The sequence below is a fragment of the Dreissena polymorpha genome, chromosome 10 (genome assembly GCF_020536995.1).
Source record: "Dreissena polymorpha isolate Duluth1 chromosome 10, UMN_Dpol_1.0, whole genome shotgun sequence".
Lineage (NCBI taxonomy): Eukaryota > Metazoa > Mollusca > Bivalvia > Myida > Dreissenidae > Dreissena > Dreissena polymorpha.
The window spans coordinates 69,909,564-69,929,835 of record NC_068364.1 but is presented as its reverse complement, the minus strand read 5'-3'; the positions used below and the strand labels follow the sequence as shown (position 1 = coordinate 69,929,835).

At 36.5% G+C, this 20,272-nt stretch overlaps 3 protein-coding genes across 8 annotated transcripts in view; 1 reads left to right on the top strand and 2 right to left on the bottom strand.

Annotated features, from left to right (window-relative positions):
- LOC127849350 (type-2 ice-structuring protein-like) overlaps nucleotides 1-20,272 on the top strand; it is a 196,128-nt gene that overhangs the window by 24,850 nt on the left and 151,006 nt on the right. The window lies entirely within an intron of this gene.
- The window catches only part of LOC127849342 (uncharacterized), a 213,431-nt gene continuing 193,679 nt past the window's right edge, over nucleotides 521-20,272 (bottom strand). Inside the window, exon 10 of the mRNA XM_052382071.1 lies at nucleotides 521-1,705. The gene's annotated coding sequence lies outside the window, so the exon portion shown is untranslated. The remainder of the gene's footprint in view (nucleotides 1,706-20,272) is intronic.
- LOC127849343 (uncharacterized) overlaps nucleotides 521-20,272 on the bottom strand; it is a 70,642-nt gene continuing 50,890 nt past the window's right edge. For all 4 annotated transcript variants that reach the window (XM_052382072.1, XM_052382074.1, XM_052382075.1 and 1 more), the window contains exons 2-9: nucleotides 16,715-16,914; nucleotides 15,826-16,000; nucleotides 7,469-7,704; nucleotides 6,854-7,057; nucleotides 5,615-5,753; nucleotides 3,240-3,453; nucleotides 2,119-2,298; nucleotides 521-1,966 (exon numbers count right to left, since the gene is read on the bottom strand). In XM_052382072.1, coding sequence (XP_052238032.1) covers nucleotides 1,753-1,966; nucleotides 2,119-2,298; nucleotides 3,240-3,453; nucleotides 5,615-5,753; nucleotides 6,854-7,057; nucleotides 7,469-7,704; nucleotides 15,826-16,000; nucleotides 16,715-16,846 — 1,494 coding nt within the window. In that variant the 5' untranslated portion in view covers nucleotides 16,847-16,914 and the 3' untranslated portion in view covers nucleotides 521-1,752. The remainder of the gene's footprint in view (nucleotides 1,967-2,118; nucleotides 2,299-3,239; nucleotides 3,454-5,614; nucleotides 5,754-6,853; nucleotides 7,058-7,468; nucleotides 7,705-15,825; nucleotides 16,001-16,714; nucleotides 16,915-20,272) is intronic.

Genomic DNA, 20,272 nt, shown 5'->3' with positions numbered 1-20,272 from the left:
TGTTTTTTTTAATGCATACGTATTTGTATTCTTTTAAGAAAGTGATTATTCTCAATATAAATAAAAGTGATTATTCTCAATACAAAAAATGTACTACACCGGACAAAGCAAACAGCGCAGAAAACTATGCTGAGCCGGTCAAATATAACTCGGTCGACATTTATCCCGCTAAAAATAAATAAGATTGAATAAACGCATTGTTTATGATTGATGTTTAAGTCGTGTTCTGAGAAAACTGGGCATAATGCATGTGCGTAAAGTGTCGTCCCAGTTTAGCCTGTGCAGCTCACACAGGCTAATCAGGGACGACCTTTTCCGCTTTTATGACATTTTTTGTTTAAATGAAGTCTCTTCTTAGCAAAAATCCAATTCAGGCGGAAAGTGTCGTCCCTGATAAGCCTGTGCGGACTGCACAGGCTAATCTTGGACGACACTATACGCAGATGCATTATGCCCAGTATTCTCAGAACACGACTCAATGAATGGTTCAGGTTGTTGAAAGCTGTAACAAGGCCACTCGTTTATTGTATCTGTTGTTTTATTTTTAGAAATAACATAGATGTAAATAGTATTGTTTTAAACAAAACACAAACGATATATTATAACATATTATACTCGCCTTCTTATGCCATATTTCACTGTACAAGAATATCCAAAACACCATCATTTACTGTCAATGTAACTGATAATATATGTTGATATATGTTAAGCAGTATAATATAATGAATGTATATTTAAATAAATACAAACACAATGAACGCGAATATTGGTAACAATTCAAACTGAAATTAAATATCACATGATAAATGCCTATTTAAAATATGACACTAAAATTATTATTAGAATGGCTCGCAAATTATAACGAGGATAAAAACAAGTGAATATGCATAAAGCTGCAATAACATGGACAAAACATGTATGATTAAAGTTCAGGTCGAACCATGTAACGTTCAAAGATTTTTTTCTCAAATCGGACTCAGTAACACTTATTAGAATAACACAACTTATATCGATAAAAATTCATGTTTGTTTCGAAAACATTCTAAGCGAATGATTCTAACATAAATTCTTGTGTAAAATTATCTTAAAAATATCTTCTTTTTTTAATGGAAAGAATTCAACTTAAAACAAAACACAGGTCACTTTAAGGCAGTGTAAACTTTGGCCGAAAAAGAAACGAATAAAACCGTGCTCATGTAAAGGCATTTCTATATGCGGGTTTTTGCGGTTCATATAAAACATATTTGTGAGACAATGGAATAAGCCAACATTGAAAAACTCCCACAATCTAATGTGTATATACCATAATATTTCGTATAATTTACAAGAATGTACATGTATAACTTATGCAAGCAATCATATAAATGATTTGTAAAACTATTTGCACGTATTGATATCTGTGTACCAAAAATAGTAACATTATGTGTTTACTGCAGACCGATTTCAGTGCACCTTTTATGGTATTTTGTTCGGTAAGATATTCATAATAAACTATTTCTTAAAAATATAAAGTGTTGGGCATTAATCAAGTGTTGCCATGGTCACGAATGATTGAGAAAACAAGCGTCTGCATTTACGGGCTCGTCACAAAAGCAATTTTTGAGCAAAATATACACGTGTTTATGTCTACATTAACAATTATCTGACACGTGTTGTAAAAAAGGCAATGTCAGAATTTTCCAACGCTGATAATTACCAACCCCACCTTTTGACGTCATATCCTATAGTGCATACGTACCGAACACTGCGTAATCATTTCTGTATTTTAACGAGTTTACATTTAAACCTATCGGGCTGTAAGACCGCGCCTGCGGAAAACAGATTCGGGTCATTGGAAAGTAGTTCCGTGTCCACTGGCGGAGTAATATCATAATGTTGCACCATGGTCGTGACGAAAGCGAATATTCGCGTCATCGCAAAGTCGTACCCAACACAAATCCTTCGACCGACTCCAAGCGGAATAAGCCTGAAAAAAAAAATAATCAGCACCAATATTATGTTCATAGTATGCAACCATCATCGTTAAAAAACCTCAAGAGTGGTATACAACCCAAATTGTAGTGTTATAATTTATGGCGTATTCGGGCGAATGGGGGTTCAAAAGATAGCATCACGTACGCTTTCATAAACTTGTGTTCCTTCGGTAACAATTTCCCGTCGTCATCCAGAAATCGCTCGGGTTTGAAACTCCATGGCTCCACCCAAATGTGGTCGTCATGAAGCGCCGACCAGAGGTTACCCCACACCATAGTGCCCTTTTCGATGGTGTAGCCCGCCAGATCTACGTCCCCGGCGGAACTGAAATGAGTATATGTCGCAACGGTGTAGTGGCTACGGTGTCCGCCTAGAGACAGGGAGGTCAATGATTCGTAGCAAATGTGGAAGCTTCTATAAATCTCCCCAAAAGACCCCCAGTACTGACACTACCAATAAGATTTACTCTTTCGATGCATTCGAGATAAATAAATAGGTTTAAAAATAAACTGAAAAGGCTCGACCAAAGGGGGTAATCACGTGATAAACAAAATGACGATGTCCATGTCGAGACAGGTACTTTTCGCCGTTTTATACTCTTTTTAACGTTTATTATTTGATAAAATGCCGCTCAGCCATATCGACAAGAAAGAGAATACGGTTTACATCGTATTAATACTCGCTCTTTATCTCGACTTTTGTGTCCTTTTGTTCGTAATACATCTCCACAAACAAAACAATCATATTTCCGATTATCCTTTTTACCAGCAATTAACGTGTTGTAATAATAGCAAATGATTGATGAAATGTTTGAATACAAAACAAAAGACAAAGCGAAGGCTGCTGAAATTAAAAAAGAAAAGGTTAATTCGGATGCATAACTTTAAATAGGAAATACACACTATCCGGAAACTTCTTTTGTTTTATTGTAGTTGTCATAATTGGGTTTCTATGTTCATCCGATAAAATACCATTTAAACGTTCGAAATACTTTGTAATAGTATTTGAAATGCGTAAATAGAATTATTGCTTTTGATATATTGAATTCCTTTGGCACTTGCCTTAAATAAACAGATTTTGGATTTAGACATACATTGATTTAGTAATTTATTGTGACAGTTAACATAATGGACCACATTATCATAGCAACTCACAGCACCATAATAAACAGACACATATTTACACATATGAATGAACGCGAGACAAAATACGGTGCATCGGTTTGGAAAGAACCAAATTTTAACATGTACGTCTACATTACCTACCAGTAATGACTGACGATTGGCACCACGCATGACAGACGTAGCGTCTCCATGACGACGGCCCTGCAGTATGGCAACCCGTTCATATCCGCCTGCGTCACGAGGGCGGCCGGATGAACCACTGCGCGCAATTCTTGCCGCATCCTGTCTTGGCAGGCGGGATTGTGTAACAGATTCAAGATGACGGCCAACACAGAGTTGGTTGTGGAAACTAAGCCTTCATTGTGCAAAAAACAAGGAATTTCCGGTTTATGTTAACAGCGTAAACAGTGCATACAAGTGAGACACTAGAAAGGTCAACAGAATAAGCAAAAAACAGCAATGGACAGCAAAGCCTATATGAGTCGTGTTCTGAGAAAACTGGGCTTAATGTTTGTGCGTAAAGTGTCATCCCAGATTAGCCTGTGCAGTCCGCACAGGCTGATCAGGGACGAAACTTTCCGCCTTCTTTGGTTTTTTGCTAAGAAGAGACTTCATTTAAACGAAAAATGTCATTAAAGCGGAAAGTGTCGTCCATGATAAGCCTGTGCGGACTGCACAGGTTAATCTGGGACAACACTTAACGCACATTCATTATACCCAGTTTTGCAGAATTAGACTCATGTAAACTAAGCCTGGAACTTCATCTCAATTACCGATCAATCAGCATAATAGAAACGTTCAAGATTTGCTTTTATGGTCATGCGGCCATGGGTCCGCAGGCTTGCATCTCTCAAAATAATATGGTGGTGCTATATAAATTTATTTATTTATTTGTTTCGATAACAGATTAGTGGGTGTTAATGATACACACAGCCCATAAAGTCGGATGATCTCTGGTTAGCTAAGGGGAGTTATAACATTAGTTACGTATACAATCAAAGCATTGAACGCTGTAAACCGGCGGCTCGTCTTTCATAAAGTTTATATTCAGGCCCGTAGGCAGGGTTTTGAAAAGGGGGGTGCGAATTCTCCTAGAAAATTTTGAAAATGAAACGTAAAATCTTGCATACTGGTAACTTTTTATCTGTATTTAGAGACTGAAGTTATAGAGCATATTTATATGAAAATTCACTTTCATTGACCATACTCAGTGACTGATGGACATGAATATGATATAACATGCATGAATTCCCCACTATCGTTTTTCAATAACCATCTTTTACGATCAGTCACGGAAAAAACACGGTAAAAATGTATACGGTGTTTAGTATGAGCGCCAACATTTTGTTTACATATGAATCTACAAATTTATAGAATGTAAAATCAACATTAAAAACAGTGTAAAATATCATTATTTCTTGGAATCTTGATAAAATTGGTGTATTAAAACATTCCAAAATTCTACCATTCTTAAATCAAGCAAATTAAAAGGAAATATTTGACTTTTTTCAAAACAATTGTTTGTCCGCTACTATGGATAGTACCAGAGGCCTAACATTGCTCTAAACGAGCTAATAGTGCATTGTACAACAAACACTGATTTATAAAACTTGGTCTTCTCTAACCTGCATCAATGCTAAACAGAAATCAAAATGGTATAACTGGTTACTTAAAAAAAACTATTTTAACCAATTAATTATCTGCAATGTATTTCTAAACGAATTTCAAAAACATATAACAAATAAGGCTTCATAAAGACCCTATAACCTCAAACTGCTGGCCCTATGGCCTCAACGTCCTTTACAAAAAGATGAACTTATTTGCGCATTATGCTCAAGATCCGTCACAGATTATGGACATTAAACGTTAACGTCCACCTGATCATATGCTATAGCATTTTAAATTCATTTTAACAACTGTTTAAGAGTATGACATATTTTAAAGTGTCAAGTTTGACATAATTGAAACATTGTGGAAAGTTATTATGTGGAGCTATCTTGGAAATGACTTCATCGAGAAATGAATTTTATGGTGACCTGTCGGTAGCCTATTGAATTCTACATCATTGTAACGCTTGAATACAAAGACTCACTGCATTTCGGGTAAAAGAGAAATAACTGTTTTTGAGTCGAATAAAGTTGGCTGCAACTTATAGTACATTTTTTTACTCGTCTAAAATCATTGGCTGCGAACGCACCCAACGCACCCCTGGCTACGGGTATGATATCTGACTGCAGAATGTTTCAAATTTAGGTTGGTTTTATTGGCATTATGTTTGTTTTGTTTTCTCATTAAACAGTTTGAATATTTCGACAATAGGTACATGATTAAAAACAGATCCCGTCAACTAATAACAAGCTTGTATCGAGCTAGTGAGATCCTCTGGGACCAGTTACCTCCCTTGCTTAAAGCAATTGAAGACAGTGTAACAATGGAAGGCTTATTGCGCATGCGCGATATGAAAAGCGATAGATTTTAAGTAAGTACAAAACCAGGGCGACCAAACGCTCACCGACCTGCCCCAATGGTGTCCAGAATTGTGGCTCGTACCATGTCGTCTGTCAGCCAGGACTCGCCGTTGGCTCTTATCTCGTTCTCCTGGATAGCGAAACACGTGTCAACAAGTCCCCTTACCTTCCCCTTCACGTACGTCTCCTAGAAGATATATAACAAAACCATCATTAATATCGAAACAGATGTCAATAGTCACCGCTTATATATATATATATATATATATATATATATATATATAAAAACGTGTCCACTAGTCCCTTCTCTGTACGTATGTTTTCGTAGTAGAGATATAACACAAACATCATCAGTGGTTAAACACCTATCAACAGTCCCCGCTTCTTTCTCTTAACGTATGAGATGTAACACACGCTTTATAAATTTAACACAACGCAATCAAGAAACAAATGACAACAGTGTTAACTCCCTTTTAGCATGTCTCAGGGTAGACATATAGAAAAAACAACACCATCAATGGAGCAACACGTGTCTACTAGTCCGCACTCTTACTCCTTTACGTACGCCTCCAGGTAGACATAAAGCACGCGTGTCAAAAGTTCCCGCTTCATTCAACTGTTCCCCTGTGCGCACGTGTCCTAGTAGAGATACAGCACAGACGTAATTAATGGTTAAACACCCGCTTCACATCCAATGCTTTCGCAAGACTGTAACATTTTTAATCCCTTTTGATACGTTGGTAACCATCACTTTGTTAAAATTTCCCTCCCCGAGCAAACCTTTTCCACGTACAAGAATTACACCGCAGACCTATCCGCAAGTGTTCTTTTCACTAAACTAAAAATACATGTACTTCTCTAACCTCTAAATTACCCACAGTAAGATCCTTGTAATCTTTTAATAATTTATTCAAAACACCCTTATATGTAAAGGGTCATGACATTAGGATTTTTTCACATATAAATAACCACCCAACAAAGCATCGGTAAAGCATGTCTCAACTATGTCCTATGCCGAGGCTATACGAGTCTTAACTCATTTATGCCGGGCGTCTTGAAAAATGCCTTGGCAAACAGCGTATACCCAGATGAGACGCCGCATGATGCGGCCTCTCATCAGGGTCTGCGCTGTTTGCTTCAATGAATTTCTGTAAGAAAAATTCTAAATATAGAAATAAATATACTATACATCCCTAATTTTGGAAATAAATTGATCCAATTTAGAAAGATGAGAGAATCCACTAGGCATAAATGGGTTCAAACCATATCAAAAATACAGTTACATACACGTGTGGTGTCCAGATACCGCGCCAGAAGCACGTCTCTCTTGGCAAGAACCTCCCGGAAGAGGACACCGACCTTCACCGGAAGGTGGCGCAGGAAAGGGAAGTTCTTGAGAAGACTCTCCACGGAAGGGTTCAGCAGCCGGTTTGACCAGTCTACAAAGTCCCACATAAGCTTCACGTCTCCGTCTTTTACCTCACCCGAAATCTGCGAGACACAACAACGGTTGCTATTGTTTCGGTTGCTATGGCGGCGGCATATGAAGTTCAGTGCATTTTATTTACAAAGAACCGAAGACAAATACTTTGCAGTTCTTATGCGGATGTGGTTTTACAGGTATTAATTAAGATTAATACATTTAAAGGAAAATATTAACAAAGTTCAAGTGATTTTATTTTACACTCGAAGCAACGCGAATAAAAAGAGAGACAATGCAAACAAAAGTGATATAAAGCAATGGTAATACGTTTTAATTCAAATCAAGGTATGTTATGAGACAATGGGGGTACTAACAAATACGAGATACAAATAACGCTATTTAAGGCATAACAACGCAAAATAAGAATGACGATCCAACGCAAATAAAAAGGAGTCTCTTTAGAAAACACATTTTATTACCAGTTTTGATGTGACCTCTGCGAATAAAGTCTGCAGATCGTCTGCGGGGTCGAAGTCGTTTGAACCGTGTTTCCCGAGCATCTCCAGCAACTTCCTGCAATCTCCCGCCAGAGCAGACGGTACCATGGCGGGCCGTAGCCCTAAGCTCATTACTTCCTTAATCCGGAACGTGAGGTCCCTGCAGGGCCCGAGAAGCACGTCTGCGTGTCCGTACACCAGGTACGTGCCGTAGAAACCTGAAAAGGGAGACAATATGTGCCATAGAAACCTGACAAGGGAGACACTTTGTGCCGTAGTAACCTGACAACGGAGACACTATGTGCCATATAAATCTGACAAGGGAGATATTATGTGCCGTAGAAACCTAACAAGGGAGATACTATGTGACACAGAAACCTGACAAGGGAGACACTATGTGCCATACAAATCTGACAAGGGTGACACTATATGCCATTGAAACCTGACAAGGGAGACACTATGTGTCATAAAAACCTGACAAGGGAGATACTATGTGACACAGAAACCTGACAAGGGAGACACTATGAACCATAGAAATCTGACAAGGGTGACACTATGTGACATAGAAACCTGACAAGGGAGACACTATGTGCCGTAGAAACATGACAAGGGAGATACTATGTGCCATATAAACCTGACAAAGGAGACACTATGTGCCATTGAAACCTGACAAGGGAGATACTATGTGTCATAGAAACCTGACAAGGGAGACACTATGTGCCATAGAAACCTGACAAGGGTGACACTATGTGCCGTAGAAACCTGCTAAGGGAGATACTATGCGCCATAGAAACATGACAAGGGAGACACTATGTGCCATAGAAACCTGACAAGGGAGACACTATGTGCCATAGAAACATGACCAGGGAGACACTATGTGCCGTAAAAACCTGACAAGGGAGACACTATGTGCCGTAGAAACCTGACAAAGGAGACACTATGTGTCATAGAAATCTGCCAAGGCAGATACTATGTTACGTAGAAACCTGACAAGTGAGACACTATGTGCCATAGAAACCTGACAAGGGAGATACTATGTGCCGTAGAAACCTGACAAGGGAGACACTATGTGCCATAGAAACCTGACAAGGGAGACACTATGTGCCATAGAAACATGACCAGGGCGACACTATGTGCCGTAGAAACCTGACAAGGGAGACACTATGTGCCGTAGAAACCTGACAAAGGAGACACTATGTGTCATAGAAACCTGACAAGGGAGATACTATGTTACGTAGAAACCTGACAAGGGAGACACTATGTGCCATAGAAACCTGACAAGGGAGATACTATGTGCCGTAGAAACCTGACAAGGGAGATACTATGTGCCATAGAAACCTGACAAGGGATACACTATGTGCCACAGAAACCTGACAAGGGAGACACTACGTGCCATAGAAACCTGACAAGGGAGACACTATGTGCCATAGAAACCTGACAAGGGAGATACTATGTGCCATAGAAACCTGACAAGGGAGACACTATGTGCCATTGAAACCTGACAAGGGAGACACTATGTGCCATTAAAATCTGAAAAGGGCGACACTATGTGCCATTAAACCTGACAAGAGAGACATTATGTGCCATTGAAACCTGACAAGGGAGACATTATATGCCATTGAAACTTGACAAGGGAGACACTATGTGCCATAGAAACCTGACAATAGAGACACTATGTACCATAGAAACCTGACAAGGGAGACACTATGTACCATAGAAACCTGACAAGGGAGACATTATGTGCCATAGAAACCTGACAAGGGGGACAATATAAAGATGGGAAACTCCAGCTGCTGGAGCAGAATTGCATTCTTATTATACACAATTTTGTTTTCATTATTTAAGGCAAGTGACCAATTGCCAAAACAGTACGGCACAATACAAAACAACATACACACTTATAATTTGGCGAACTCACCAATTAATACTCATTGCCGTTGCATTTTACACGTATGGGTAAAAGGCAGCGTGTCATTTAATGGTCTGTAAATATTCCGTATTACTTGCAGAACTCACAATTCATGAACATACAGGTTATCATTATAAATACAGAGAATGTATAAGAATCTTCGTACAAGAAATGTCTTTAACAAGGTTTACAAAAATAATAAAAATAGCGATACTGCTACCAGCCTCTGAAGGCTGAAAACATTGAAGATATGTGCAGTGATACATAGAGAATAACAGTTTACTGTCCCATCGTTTTGTAATATATAAGGCGAGGCTTAGAATGATATAACGGCGATGCTTGCCGAGCCGTTATTTTATTCTTGCCGAGCCTGATATATCATAAAACGATGGGACAGTTACCTGTTTTTCTGTTTATCATACCACATTTTCCTAAAAATCTGCAAAACATTCCATTTTTCATATTTAAAATGTACGGTTCCCGCTAATTTTGCTGATCCGGCGTTTACATGTTAACAGACAGACAGACAGCCAGAATGTTTTATTGACGTAAACTTTACAGTTTTTTGTCATTTACAACATAGTTAAACAAAGCATTATGTCAACGTGAGAACAAATAAGAATATTTAAATATCATATTGATCGCGTAAAGATCATATTCATACATACATGAATTTAATTAATAAGTTGTACATAATAAAGATTTGTTTTACAAATATTAGTAAGAAAAAAAAATAGTATTCGTGTTTCGCTAGATTAATATAATACAGATGATGAAAACAATTATTTGTTATTAACTTTCATAGAAATATTGGAGGATGAAAACCATAAATATAGTGCAATAATTTAAACGTTATACAAGACAACTTGATATGAAGAAAAATTAGTTAGTTTATATATCAACAAATTTGTTCAAGATAAATAAAATTGGAACATGCATTAAGACTATACATGAAGTATTTGAAATATACTAAAACTGTACAACATAGATAATTTAAAAACAAAAGGTCATTGTACAAAATTTGAATATATTTTGTACATTTTACAAAATATGCAACAATAGTATTTAAGTTGTGCTAGGCTAACATATTCAGATGATGAATAAGGTGAATGTAATAAAAACTTGTACAGACGAATGTTGATGATGAACATAGTACGGCCATCAAACATTAAAAAGACGATTTTATTTACCCAACTACTTGATGAAGGGAAGTTTATTAGTTAATATTTGAATATCCAGGGTTAGTTAGCTGGGTGGGTGCATTAAGGCTCTACATATGAACTTGCTCAGGTTCCTTAATTGTGTTTTGTTTGAAGTACTCATTAATTCAACAAATTTAAACATACTTGGTCTTTTTTAATAGTAGGCTTTGATTAGTTCTTTTCTCAGTGAATTGAAGGCTGGGCATATCATGATAAAATGGTACTCGTCTTCAATATCTATGACTTGACATTTTGCGCATACTCGCTGTGATCTCTCTATATTGTTATGTCTACCTGTTTCAATTGCTAGTTTTAGCGACGATAATCGTAATTTGGAAACACATATACGCAATTTGTTTGGCAAATAATCAAGATATGGTTCAAACTCAAAGGTGCATTTAAATAATTTATATGTCATTAATGAGTTGCTATTATTAATCGAATTGTACCAGGTTTGCTTAAAAACGTCTAAAACAGTTGACTTAAATACAATATGGAAGGTATCGAGATTGACAGAAGAGGGATTGTCCTATACCTATGAAAATCCGTAGGTATCCAATAACTTCTTCACATTTAAAGCCCAATTACCTGTATATAATTTCATACTTTTGAAACGTTCATACAATTTTGATATGATTATGTTATTTGAATGGATAAGTTTACACCAGTATTTTATTATACGAACATTTCTGTTAATGCAAAGTGGGTACCTTCCTAGTTCCCCATATACTCCCATGCTGCTGCTAGATGCTTTGATGCCTAGGAGCCTTTTACAAAACTTAAGATGTATACGTTCTATTTCGATAAACTTATTAAATCACCATATCTCGCAACCATAATTTAAAGTCGCACCCACGAATGCGTCAAAAAGTTGAAAAGCAATACTAGGTTTGATATCAAGGTTTTTTTAAATTAATCATTAAAACATTTAGGGCTTTAAGTCCTTTCCCAGAAAGAGATTCAGCGTTTAGTAAAAACGAACCCGTGTAATTAAAAACTGTTCCTAAGTAATTGAAATCGTCAACTATATCTAACTTTTCACATTTAAATGACCATTTTTGATTGTTAAAAGTCGGTCCTCTTTTTCTAAATACCATTACCTTAGTTTTGCAAATATTAACTTCTAGACCCCAAAGATCGCAATATTCACTAAGGTTGTTAATACTTTGTTGGAGGTCAGTTACAGACTTGCCGAATATTACCATATCATCAGCAAAAAGCATAAGTATAAATATCAAGTCATCATATGCAAGTCCTGAATTAACGTCTTTTTCTAAAAATAGTTCAAGGTCATCTAAGAATAGAGAAAACAGCATAACATAAATGTAACAACGGCGTTCGAAAAGACGACAAGAATAATCGCTTATATTAAACATCGTATAGAGAAAAAAGGTTGTTCTGTAGTGCGGGCTGTGGGGATTTTTTTTTTAAATAAACGTTTTGTGATTTATGACTTTAAACTAGAATACAATATGTACTTTCTTGGTATCAAAGTGTTTGTTTTGTTGTACCTGATTTATGTTGATAGAAATTGTTGACTTTATTGCTAATCCCACGTAACTCAAAACATTGACTGATATAAGAACTTGTTGACCACGATATAAAAAAATATATCAGGCAACGTTATATCAGGCAGATATCAATGCGGTGGTATGATAAAAGTTACTACACCCACGCAGCACACATCAAACTTTTGTGGGATTCAAAATAAAGAAGTGAAACGAAAGCTGCTGGAGCAGTATTGCATTCTAATTATACACAATTTCGTGGTCTTTCATTTAAGGTAAGTGACCAATTGCCATAGAATTACTTCACAACACGAAACAACATAATTTGGCGAAACCAGCAATGTTGTTTTTTCGTTTTCGAAACCAGCAATCTTGTAATTACATTAGTACACATTGCCGTTACATTTTGCATCTAAAGGTTAAAGGGAGCTTGTGATTTAATGGTCTGTAAATATTTCGTATTACTTGCAGAAGTCACAGTTGATGAACATATAGGTTGATATTTTAAATACAGAAAATGTAATACATGCCGCAGAAACCTGCCAAGGTAGACAATATGTGCCGTAGAAACCTTACAAGGGAGGAAATTGTAGGTTGTTCATCGTAGAAGTTTACTTATTGTTTGTGATGGTAAAACCTGATACGGGAGATAATTTTCTGTTTGTAATCGTAGCAGTCTTCCTTATTGTTTGCGAAGGTAAAACCTCGCCAGAAGATGTTGTATGTTGATAATCGTAGTGGTGAATCATATTGTTTTCAATGGTAATTTACACGTGTAATGTAGCTAACGCAAATTAAGATTTACTCAAAATATAACGACGTCTGATTGGTTGTTCACTAGATACGTATTGAACCAATCGACGGGGAGTTAATTTTGTCTACTTTGGCATGGCGGTGAAATCCGCTTTTTTCCATTTACAGTGCGCAAGTGAAGTTCTTCGCTTGCGAAATTTCAGGTTGTCAACCAATGGCATTTTGGGAAGCACTTCGACGTGAGCAAGATTTAACAATTGCGCGTATGACTTTCACTTGCGTGAGTGAAGGAAACTATATCATATCAACGCGATTGCAGTTTGTGGTGCGACGATCTGATTATGAGTTGTATAATCAAAGTAAAATGAGACACAGCATATTTGTCCGAATATTCGCTCACGAAATATTGTACACATATTGACGCAGGCACTCATGACGACATTAATAACAGGTCAACGTCAGACATCATATTCACTCCCAATAAAATGCAGCGTCGTGGCGATAAAATTCAAGTGTTTCCTTTTTTAATCGGCATTGTCAAGGATTCATAATCATAATCTTTTAATAATATCAGGCTCGGCACGAATAAAACAAAACCTCGGAAAGCCTCCCCGTTCTTTCATTTTGGTTCTCACCTGATATATTTCACAACGATGTGACAGTAGCCTGTTATTCCCTATGTGTCTGGACTTGAATTACTACTATATTGTATCAAGTGTTGATACTAAACACATTTTATTTCCATGTCAAGCTATTAAGTCTTGTTGTATTAAAAATGAGTTTTCCAGCTTAACCAATTTATGCCTAGCGTCTAGAAAAAAGTCATTGTCAAACAGCGTAGCCCCAGATGAGACGCCGCACGACGCGGCGTCTTATCAGAGTCTGCGCTGTTTGCTTAAAGGAATTTCTGTAAGAAATATTCTAAATATGGAAATAAATATACTAGATACCCCTAATTTTGGAAATAAATTGATACAATTTACAAGGATGTGAGAGTCTACTAGGCATAAATGGGTTTATTTGTACCTTAGTTTATTGTAAATGTAGATCTATTTTATTCGCGTTGGTGATTCATGCGGGACACGTCGCGAAATAGGAAAAATGGGCTTAATGTATGTGTGTAAAATTCAAGCAAATCAGAGACGGCATTTTCCACCTTGACTAGATTTTCATTTTGCGGAGACTTTCTTTTAATTAAAAACACCATAACATTGGAAATGTCGTCTCTGATAAACCTGTGCGGACTCAGGGCAAATCTGGAACGACAATTTACGCACACGCAGTATTCCCCGTTTACACACAGCGCAGAGGCCTGTTGGTCCACGGTCGCCCAAATCATTTTGGCCAATCAGAACACTGATCTTGAATCAGGGGAGAGGATAGGCTATAGTAAGTGGTGGTGATCTCCCTTTCTGTTTTGAACTTGTTTAACAAGGGTTTTTAGAGAGTCCAGAGAATTTTATTCTCGTCAGTATTTTATACTGACCAAAGCTTACATACTATAAAACAGCTGTTGTTGACCAGAGACTACGTTGCAGTTTAAGAGAACCGCGTTGCGTGACATTTAATCGTTTGAAAGTGCTCGTTTAGAATTTGTAATTTGATTTCGCGACGTTACCTATTTAAAAACTGAACGTTGTTAAACTTGTTTGGAAAATCCAGGTTCGGATTGTATTTGAATTCGGGCGTTTGTTTGTTGTCGTCCATATGATATCCCAGTGTGACCCAAATTCGAAGGGTGTAAAGAACCGAATGTAATGGACCGAAATTCGACGATGTAACGGTTACATGAAGCAATATTTAGCAAATAATGAAAGAAATAATGAAATGTTTAATAGCAGAAAATAATAATTTTAAACTCGGCTGTATTACTTTGAAATGATTCAAAGACAATAATCATCCATTTAATCAATATAAATAGAACATCGTCGAATTTAGGTGTCGTCGAATTTGGGGTGCGGTAGGATAATGTATGGTTTCCAGTATTTACTATGGGGAAGAACTATTGTTGGCAAAATATTTCACTTCAAGAATATGTTTGCGTATCAGATATCAAATATGTACAACACACAACCAATACAATTGTGTTACTGTTATGAATAATACAATTTAAAAAATGTTTTTTTTCTCCGTTTATTACTTTCACTGAATCGAAGGGTTAACAGAACCCAAGGCGAACATGCTGTAGTGCGAACACAAGGCTACGGGTCGAAACCCATTAATAAAAATATATGCAATGACAACATAAGTATGGGGTCAATATACAAAAGATACCGTCTAATTATTTGGACACAAACCACAGTTTACCAACCACTCAAAATGGCGGCGACATCTACTTTCACTTTAACCATTTACTGCGCCCGCCACTGAGCATGCGCATACTTGGTTTTACATGCTATTTTTAGTTGGGCGACGGTGGACCATCGTCCATATGGCGCGACTCAAATGCATGTTTATGCATGAACGCATTGGGTGAGAATGCAATATTTACTTTACTGTGCCATTGGTACGAACGCAGGAAGATATCGCGTGAATTGAAGTTTAAATGTTACAATTTTAATTAACAAATCATTATTATTTAACCCATTTCAAATTGGTGTTTTCATTTTATGCGCTAAGGTGTCGATAAGTTTAACTTTGTCACAGTTTTAAGAAGTGGTGCATTATATATTGCAAGTTTTCACCAATGTCCAAAGGAGCCGCGTTCTGTCTAAATGGGGCTCAAATCATGTGCGCAAGTGTTGACCGATGTTAGCATGTGCAGTCCGCCTACTCTAATCAGGGACGACATTTTCCGCCTTTACTGGATTTTCGGTACCAAGATACTTCTTTTAAGCGAAAAACACCATAAAAGCGGAAAGTGTCATCCCGGACTAGCCTGTGCGGAATACACAGGTTAATCTAGGGCGACACACTACGCAAACGCATTTTGCCCAGTTTTCCCCAGACAAGTCTCAAATTTCAAACCTTGTGCCTTGTCGTTGAGAAGGTCCTTGTACTGTTCGCTCCCGAACGCTTCGTTGATGACGTCAGCCGAATTCAAGACGACAATTTTACGTCGCAGCAGACGTATGCTCATAATCGTGCCGTACTTCTTGGAAAGCGCGTGAAGACTCTGATGCACGCGCTCCGTGTCTATGTCCTAAAGTGAAAGCATGTATGAAGAACATAGATCTATTTAAACGTTAATGTCTTTTTACTTTATTTTACATAAGCCTGATCGTATCGTTACATTGAGTCGTCTGCACTAAACAGACTTTCATCGGACCGTTTCTTGGGATAAACTATATCATGGTGTCTATAAAATGCTGTTGCAGGTGAGTATCGTATCCGTTACTCACTGGTCGAATAGGTTATACACCATAGCCCTTGCAACAAGTGAACTTAACAGACATTTGAGCTTTGAGTCTAAAATGTGTATTAGAAGTTATGTATAACATTTGTCAAATCAGAGTAAGGTCTTTATTTATGAAGATATTTATTTCGAATGACGTCATCATTCTATGTGTGATTAATATACACGTTTGCATTTTTCTAATTATATGATTATTTTATCACACCTTTTTATAGGATCTCAAATAACCTCTGTCTACGTTTTGACGTCGTAATTGATGTCCTTATTCATGAGCCTCATTTGGAGATTAAACTATTTTTCTTTATCACAAAATTCGTTGTTTTAAAGCGAAATAATCAAAACTTCATTTCGATTTCGACTTTGTAAATATATGTTACTATGATAATATATTTGAATATGAGTGACTTACGGAAGAGTCACTCGCATGACAATGCTGAGGCATCGTTATATCGTTACATGTGTTTGCATTTTGAAAACGAAAACAACGTGCTCTAGCCTTACCTTAAAATTGCCGAACACTAGGGACTGGTCGGGCCCGGGCGGAACCTTCCTACCATCTGACCGACGTGTATTCATGCTCCATGCATATAACGCAAATACCAATAACCCTCCGACAAGAAATAGTTCGATCATTATTGCCCTTGAAATTGTGCAGCGTGAATTGTGTAAGCGTCCACCTAGACAACCGACATGTGCAAGTCCTGAAACAGATTAATTTCATTGTTGAACAATAATTTTTTTTTCTTTTAAACTTTCAATGAATATGCATGGATGGAAATCTGATCCATCGTGCATTCCACGTTTCCAGATTTATACAAATATAAACATTTTCAAATAGTTTCGTATATATAAAAAAAAGTTTGTATTAAGTAAGCAAGTATTAATAAAGGTTTACACGTGACCTAAGAGACGTTGGAGACAACAGCGTAATAGATGAATTTCAATGTAAAAACATTCTCATTTTGGCGACCGAGATAGTAAGGAGAACCGAGTAATGTCAAAATGGCGGGCATGCTACAGTATACAGGGTGCAGGATCAACGGGTTTTCAGAGTATTACACACGGGCTGGACAGAATGTTTACACACCGTTAAGAACTATATTTTTGCAAATATCTCAACTTATTAAAATACATTTGCAAAACTATTTAATGCATAAAAGACAGTTTTTAGCATAGGTGCGTTTACGCACCTATACTTATGGTATATACCACATTTCGAAAATCCACATCGATCGGTTGCCCATTATGAAGCCTTACCTGATCAAAAATCAGACGAAATATCTATTTAATTTAGTATATGGTCATTCTTACAATTTTTTTTGGAAACGTTTTTCTAACGTTTTCTTCCAAGAATATTGCTGACACCGTTTTTAGTGAATTTTTCTAAGACCGTTTTATGTCAAAAAATCTCCTTATAACCTAAAACAAATTTCGTTCGTAAAACAATTATATCTGCACTATAAATCTCAATCTCCTACGCAGTGGCCTCCCTTATACTAGAAGTTACTGACCGGGCGAAGCAAGGGAAATAACTGCTGTGAGGAGTTTCTATAAAAATCTGCATTCAGAAATATGTATTCAGAACTCAATCTGTTGTGCACGTCTGCATCTAACGCTTACCACAAGTTTTACGACAAATTCTTGACGCAGACGAATAGGGTAGCGTCTATTTTCATTTGTGAAAAGAATAGTTCGATACAGATCTGTCCGTGCTTAAATTTTGAAAGGCTTGGGTAATTATTTTTCATAAGCGTTTCAAACACTGATGTAAATGGAAAGATTATCTATTTAAATAGTCGGTAATTGTTTGAAATTATTGATTTGAGAAATTCGCGGATGGCGATATCGAACTACATTATACCACGTGACGCCATTCTTCCCTGTATCTTGCACCTATGCTTTTAACGCCATCGGCGCTCTCGTTCTTTTAGCTTGGGCCGATATCTTAAGATTTAAGAATAAATCCTTGAATACGTCTGAAATCGGTGCCAAACTGTCACGATGCGTGCTGCATATGAATACAGTACACATCGAATGTTTGGCTAAGAACACCGGTTTATTATATTAAGTGACTCTGATGTATTTGATATTGCCATAAGCAGCATACATATATCGTTTATGCACTAGTTGAAAATCCACTAACCGGTGTGTTCGCATCCATTAACGTTCAATTGTGAACCCCACAAAGTCACGTGATCCTGCACCATGTAAAGGCAAATCAGATAAAACATACCTATCAACATGCAAGAAATTCTATATTTCACAGAAACCGCTTCATCCGTCTCTTTTTTATTAGTCATTAAATGTATATTAATTTGAATACATTTAGAATTAAGTTAAGCTACGCCATTGTTATAGTAGACACGTGAGACGACTGTAAACAAAAGAAGGTGCAGACGACAATGACTAAGAATTAAGTCACAGCTATAAATATCATGTAAACCCATTATTATGTTATTATTAAACAGTTAAAGATGAGAACCTCTTATGCGGAAAATGAAACAACAAACAAGTTTTAAAAGGAATGTCGTGATCTAGTTTGATTACACAGTATAATCAGTTTTCATTTACGTGACAAAAAGTCGTATTTTCGTAAAATAAGTCATGGACCTTGTTTACTTTAGTAAAATGTACTTGAGTTGGGAAAAAAGACTTGATTCCGCAATAACTGTGGAGATAACACATGCTATAACGAGACACATGCTTTGAAATTAACAGATAGTCAGTGGTACATACAGATATAGTTGTAACATAAAAATACAGAATAGTCATAAGTTTTGTTTAAACAGTATTCATGATTATGATACATTGAAATTATTTCGAAGTTTCTATTTTATTTAATGTTTAAATCTGCCACCACTAGGCGACACTAATAGAGTTTTGAATTAGCTACAATGAACGCGCTCGGGAAATTAATTTTCGGATGATAACTGTAACACATATCATCTTACCTGAATAGTTTGAATATGAAAAGGCAAAAAAGACATCCCGGGTATCAAGTTCGGTGTTGAATAGATATTGCGTTGAATGCGGCTTAGATATACATACATAATTGAATTTGACTATTTAGTGTATTTGACATCTGACAGTGATGGTAAAAGGATTGTTAGTTTTTACAAATAGTTGACAAAGATTGTTTTCTTGTTTATATTTGACGATCTGTGGTATTTATGGATACCGTAATGCTTAACAGAAATATAAATAGCTTTTCCTTTACCGGTTTGTGGTTTTCCTGCTTGCAATTGGTTTCTTGAAATGTGACTCAAAGTTGAAACTGTGTACGTCTATAGGATAAAATTATTTCGACTATCCTATGAACATGCGATCCCTGACAAACAACGTTATGTGTGTAAACCTATCACATCCGAATCCACTTATTGAAGAGTGTCAGACGTTAATCGACTTTGCGATCTAAGTCATAAATACCCGGACGGTCATATTTTATATTAATATTTGGTGTAGTGTTTACAAACATTGTAAACTTATAAACACCTTCTTCTGAACAATGAAATATTCATTCAAACTGAATGTTTAACATGCAGCGCTGTCCATTTCATGATGAACGTATCGAGTGGCGTGTTTTAATCATAAACTAGAATGTATACATATATATAATAATTGTTCACATAGTACTAGAATACAATATTTGTTTTAGAGATAAAGACTGTCTGATTTTGCACACACACACACAACAACCAGTAATTTCATAAAAAAAACACCAATAAACATTAACTATGTAGTAATGCCATCATGTATACATGTACGTTTTTCAATGAAAGTGTCGTCGAAGTAAATATATTATTTAACACGTTCGCCATATAACTCAAATCTAAAAACACTCGCGGTAAGTCATTTTTTGTTTGTTTATAAATCTTACAAAAGTTCATCAATAATAAATTATATTTAAAACGGTGTATCTAACATAAAATTTAAAAAAAAAGTAACAATTAAAAGATATCTAACTATACCAATTATTTTATTAAAAGAATTAGAGAACAAACACCCATTTACATATCAATTTGGCAGCAAATCCATGTATGCTCAATTATAATGCAATTT